This window comes from Corticium candelabrum, chromosome 8, assembly GCF_963422355.1.
Source record: "Corticium candelabrum chromosome 8, ooCorCand1.1, whole genome shotgun sequence".
Taxonomy (NCBI): Eukaryota; Metazoa; Porifera; class Homoscleromorpha; order Homosclerophorida; family Plakinidae; genus Corticium; species Corticium candelabrum.
Window position 1 is genome coordinate 5,210,506 of NC_085092.1, and position 6,034 is coordinate 5,216,539.

Sequence of the window (6,034 nt, forward strand, 5' to 3'; positions counted from 1 at the left end):
ATATCAAGTAATTATGTTTTTAGATGCATTTATACCGTAATATATTTTGCGAGCGAGCGAAGCGAGCGAGTTTTTTCTAATGCGTCAAAGGGGTACTCTGAGTGTCCGTCCGTGCGTACGTCCGTCCGTGTGTCCGTCTGTGCGTTCGTCCGTGCGCCACCACCCCTACCCCGCGGGGAAATCGTTTAGGAATTGATAAATTCGAATCGTTCTTTGCTAGTTTTGAAGAAAGTAAACAATCCAATAGTTTACGTTATGTGACGTCATTACTGGAGATGTGTCTATGGTAACTATGCTCACTTATGTGACTACGTTCCACCACCCCTACGCCCAGGGGACAGCTGTTACAAATCGATCATTTTGAATAATTGTTTGTTTTCCTCGATGGGTGCCAAAAATTGGCATTTCACGTTATGTGACGTCACTCTGTAATTATTGCTATGGCAACAAGATTGAATTAGGCGTAAGCAGCGTTTTAACTTATATAGCGTCTTGTACTAGCTGTTTTTGTAACAGTTAATGCTGTTCTTAGCTGCTCATAATAATTAGCTGATGTAATGAAAGTTAACAACTGCTAACATCGCCATGGAAACATTGCTCACTTACTGTTAATTAAGCATGCGCGTTTTACTGTGCGTTGCGCACCACTCCTAACTAGCCACCCCACGATCGAATTGAAGGAACAGTAGTTTACACGTCTACACCGTTGGTTAGGCGCTTCTCCGTTAGCTTGACTATTGATTTACGTAACTAACCGTGACACTTCATGTGACGTCATCGCTAGATATTGACTGAAGAAATCGCGCAAAGTACACAGTTGAAAGAAATTTGAAGTAAGCAAGTCACTTACGACAGTAAATTGTTTATTAATTGTACAAAGTTGTTTCGAACAAAACTGATTTGCTGTCCATCGAGTGCATTCAGCAGTATGTAGCTAATCTACCCTTGCACCTGGCCGATGCCATCTCGCTAGCCGTGGCCGATATGTTTTGTGACTGAAATTGCATTGAAATATTTCGCTTGCCGACTGTCGCTCCATAGCTATATAGAGGACGTCTTAATCTAGTTGAGTAAAATATTGATCAAAGTTAGATCGGCTCATGGTACTTCACACATTACTTATCTAGAGAGTGATCAGTTTTGAGGCAGCTTTCGACAGTTGTGAGCTGTATACGTGAGTATCGAGTTGTGTTGATCGCGGTTATCTAGAATGAGATTTCATTGCGATCGATGTGTGAAGTAATAGACACACCTAGAGATGCAACAGTCGTGTTTTGCTTTTTGCCGCTTTGACTATGTAAATGCTGCCCGAATCAATGCGTCTGCAAGTTACTACGGTATCTAGCAGCAGCTCTCTTTCCTGATTCTTTACTAAATATAGCTAGTGTATTGAACGACGTATTCTAGATGTTGCTTTAAAATTTCACTCTGCAGCTGTATAGTACGTGCTCGCTCGCACAGGTGGGAATGCAATGAGCACCCATTATTATTTTCGTTTGAGGTTTACTTGTTGTAATTGTAGCTGCTGGTGCCTACTATTGCAATGGACACATACCCAAACTTTCCGCAATCTTCGTTGATTGTCACTGTCCATGATATGATGTCTCTGTTGCAATGACATACCAGGTCAATTAGTTTTGTCAATCGTGTAAATATGTTTTTACAAACATGTCTGTTTGCCTGTCTGTCCAACCACCACCTGCCTGTCTGTCTGTTTGTTTGTCAACCCATCTGTCTGTCTGTCTGTCTACTCCTCTGTATGTATGTTTGTCTGTCCAGTTATTTACTGTTGCTGTTGCTGCACTGCCACATGCAGTTGCTCTCCATGTCAATATCGTCTGCTTATCTTTCATCATAAGAAGACATGCATGACTCATGCACACATAATAACCAATCTGCACGACAAATTCTAAAACATACAAATAAATGAGATCAACTTGTCTATAAAAACAATAAAAATCAGTTACGAGTGGCTGCAAACAAGCCACAGTGTTTGCACTAATCTATAAAATTTCCTATTCTATAACAACAAATACATTGTCAACCTAACATTTTCCAACACTAATTGATATCAATAACCAGGCTAAGACTCGTGCTTGTCGGTCAAACAATCAAGTATCTCCCTAATCATCTCCACTATCGGTTTGAATTGTTGTTGCTGCTGACAGCCGACAGCCGACTGAACCATACTGTGCAGGTCGATCTGTAGACAGTAGAGACAAGTCATCAACAGATTCTGAACTTCCAACCATTTCCTACCCTACAAATGCAAACGCTCAACTAACAATATGCTAGCCCTACTTTTTTCACAGCTCTCCACCTCACACACAAAGACCAAAGAGATACAATATCATCACTCTTCCCTCGTCTTGTGCACATGAGAGGCTGTGAAGAAAGATGAAGAAGTCACTAGACGAACGTGCTACAAAATTCTTGGCACAAACAAGCAATTTACCCCACCCACCTTGCATTGCGTTGCCGCATTCGTCCGACCTCACGGTTGACTTCACTAACTGAAAGTATCTTTGCAAATTGTACTCCGTCAACCCACGGACGTTTCATAATCAACTTCAGTAAAGTTCTCCTCTCTTTCCCAAGATCATCAGTGTTATTAATATTTCCCACTCACCAGATGATATTATCTCTCCAGTGGCGTACGCAGGCATGTTTCCAGGTTGCCCGGAAACCCCCCTAGAGGTGGGCGTTACCGCTAACGGTACACAGATGTCTGGGAATTCGAGGCTATGTTGTAGCACGTGTCTAACGCGCTGTCTTCTCACTGCTACACGTGCCAGTCAGGAATGAAGCGTCAGTTGACATTGTCGCAGTTTGTAACAGGGCCTACAGCTGCTGAAGATGGACCCCTCGGAGCGGAGGCTCGAATTGACAGTCAGCCGAAGCGGACAAAGCTCACTCGAGGAGAAGTCGCTGTGCCGACCGGCTGGTGCGTGAATGATTTGGGACTGGAACCTGACTCAGGTCGAAAGGATCTTGGACGCTATAGTGACGAAACCATACGCTACATGAACAACGACGGCAAGTACAAGCTGATTGAGCAGGCGTTTAGACCAGGCTTCAATTACAAATTCCCGGTTCAAGTAGAGTACGGCAAGAAAAGATCGTTTCAGTATTGTTGGTTGCAGTCTTATTCATGGCTGACCTACTCTGAAGCCAGGAATGGGGGATTTTGTATCCCTTGTGTTTTCTTTGCAAAGGGCGATCGCAGCAACCTAGGTCAACTTGTCAACAGCCCTATGACTTGTTTTACTCGAGCCAAAAAGACTATGAAAGAGCACAAAGTTCAAGAATGCCATGTAGTGGCAACAGAAGACCTTTACACATTCAAGAGACAAATGCAGAAGGGAGAATTATCTGTAGAACAGATGATTGAGTCAAAAGCATCAGCAAATGTCAAGAGAAATCGATCCATTCTGAAGTCCATTCTAAAGACTCTCGTTTTCTGTGGGAAGCAAAACATTGCTCTTAGGGGTCACAGGGATCATGGGTCTATGGACTTGCAAGGAGAAAGCCAAGGGAATTTTAGAGCTTTATTACAGTTTCGTGTTGATGCTGGAGATACTATTTTGGAGGAGCATTTTAGAACAGCAGGGAAGAACGCTCAATACGTATCTCCTAGAATTCAGAATGATTTACTTACGTGCATTGGACAGTGGATCCGAGACAAAATCTTAGAGGAAGTCCGTGAAGCCAAATACTTTGCTGTTTGTGCTGATAAAGCTGCTGACTCGAGCAACAGGGAGCAAATGCGCCTTATTGTTCGATTTGTGGACAAGCGAGGGGAAATTCGAGAACAGTTTCTGGAGTTTATACTGTGTGACGAAGGAGTCTCGGGATTAGCCATTGCAAACAAGATCACATCAGCTATGCAATGTGAAACATATGGTCTGGACCTGAAGTTCCTTTGAGGCCAAGCTTATGATGGAGCAGGAAACATGGCTGGCAAATGCCAAGGTGCTGCTGCTCGAATCCAGGCCAACTATCCTAAGGCTTTGTATTTTCACTGTGCTGCACATATTCTAAACCTTTGTGTTGTTGGAGCTTGCAAGGTCCAATCTGTGCAAAACATGATGGGGTTTTTAAAGGAAATCAGTCTCTTCTTCTCTAATTCGCCCAAAAGACAACAAGAGCTGGAAAGTCAAATAATGGAAGTGACCGACTCTGAAACAAACAAGAGGAAACTTGTTGATTTGTGCAGGACACGATGGATTGCCAGAATAGAAGCTTTTGAAGTCTTTGAATCTCTTTTGTCATCAGTTGTCAATAGCCTGGAAGTAATAAGTGAAGGAGCCAGAGCAGGTTGGAATGTAGAGTCAGCTACAATGGCAAGAGGATTATTTCACAGCATCATGAAATTTGAATTTTTAATTACGTTTGTGGTGGTAAAGAAGGCTCCATGTTATATCAAAGGATTGACACACTTACTTCAGAAGAAAACTCTCGATATCTGTACAGCCTACGGTGAGGTTGACAATGTAAAGCTTTCTCTTGCACAAGTTAGACAGACCATTGATATTGTACATAAAGAGTGGTATCAGGCAGCTGTGACAATTGGGGACAAAATTCACGCACCAGAACCATCTATTTCACGATGTTGTGGCAGGCAAAGCAACAGAAGCAACGTGCCTGGGGATTCTCCTGAAGTGTATTACCGCAGGCTAGTTACAGTGCCATTTATTGATGAGCTTTTGAATCATCTAGACAACCGATTTGCTATCAGTCACATTAAAGCTGTATGCACAATGAAGAGCCTAATGCCAGCTTCCTTCATGACATCTGTCGGTGATTTGGGTTCAAGTATGGGGGAATTGGATGTGAAAACTATGGGACTTGACGACTTTGAATTCTACCTTGACGATTTACCATCTGCTGATGGGCTGCCTCAGGAGATGCACAACTGGGTCAACAAATGGCGCAGATTCAAAGGAGCGTTTCCTCACACGCCTGCAGATTGCTTGTCATATGCTGACGAAACTATGTACCCAAACATCAACTGTGTGCTGCGCATATTTTGCACACTGCCAGTCACGACAGCAGAGTGTGAAAGATCCGTGTCTGTCTTAAGGCGACTAAAGACATACCTCAGGTCCTCAATGGGCCAAGAAAGACTAAGCAGTTTGGCTCTACTACACATCAATCAGTCGATGACAATCGATTTTGATGCAGTTATTAACAGTTTTTCCAGGAAACATCCGCGAAGAATGATTTTGAAAGACATTTTGTCAACTTGTATAGATACATAAGACATCGTGATATTACAAGGATGAGAGTAAATATCAAATATCAATTAAACCATTAATATCAATATTAATCTAGATATTGATATAAAAACAGTTATTAAGATCAATAATATTGATATTAATATAAACAGATCAATATTATTGATATTAATATGGAAACCCCCCCAGAGAAATTCTGGGTACGCGCCTGATGTCACACAAAGTTGACTCTGCCTTGTCGGCGCGCGCGCGTACCGCACCTCCCGGACAAGGGGATGTCCGCGAGCATGCGTGCAATTTCCCGCCACGCTTGCGCAGTCCTCATCCGCATAGTTCCGCTGGCGCCACGAACAGATTAGCGGGTACGAATAACAGGCTAGTTGTGTTGGTAGCGTTGGTATGCGTAGGCTATATAGGACAGAAAAGCGCGGGAATCTGGATCTGGACTCGCAAGAGCTAGAATCTAGGTGAGCCGCAGCCCGTTGCTGGTGACGCGTAGGAGGCCAAACATTTGGCGGGATTCAAGTGCGTGGAAGTACTAGCCCGACTACGAATCAATACACTTTCGTCACTCGGCAGCACAGAGGCATGACGCGGTATGGTCGTAATAACAATGGCGGGAGCGGTCGATCGTACAGAGTTACCATCTACGACACGTGAGGCATTGCGTGGCAGCAACAGCACTCGAGTGTAGCCAAAGTCTGTATGCGTACTAACGTTGCGAGGGGCCGCAGCCCGGGAATCACATCGCTGAGTGTCTTGTCTAGCCTTGTCATGGAGAATGGCGCGAAGGGAAG

The 6,034-nt window shown here is 43.7% G+C and overlaps 1 protein-coding gene across 1 annotated transcript; it reads left to right on the forward strand.

Moving 5' to 3' along the window:
• Window positions 1–3,953: 3,953 nt before the first annotated feature.
• LOC134182914 (52 kDa repressor of the inhibitor of the protein kinase-like) lies at window positions 3,954–5,261 on the forward strand. The gene has a single exon (XM_062650355.1). The coding sequence runs from the start codon at window positions 3,954–3,956 to the stop codon at window positions 5,259–5,261; it is 1,308 nt and encodes a 435-aa protein (XP_062506339.1).
• The last annotated feature ends 773 nt before the right edge of the window (window positions 5,262–6,034 follow it).

Coding starts and splice junctions, on each gene's coding strand:
- LOC134182914 (XM_062650355.1), top strand. CDS start 3,954: ATGGCTGGCAAATGCCAAGGTGCTGCTGCTCGAATCCAGGCCAACTAT.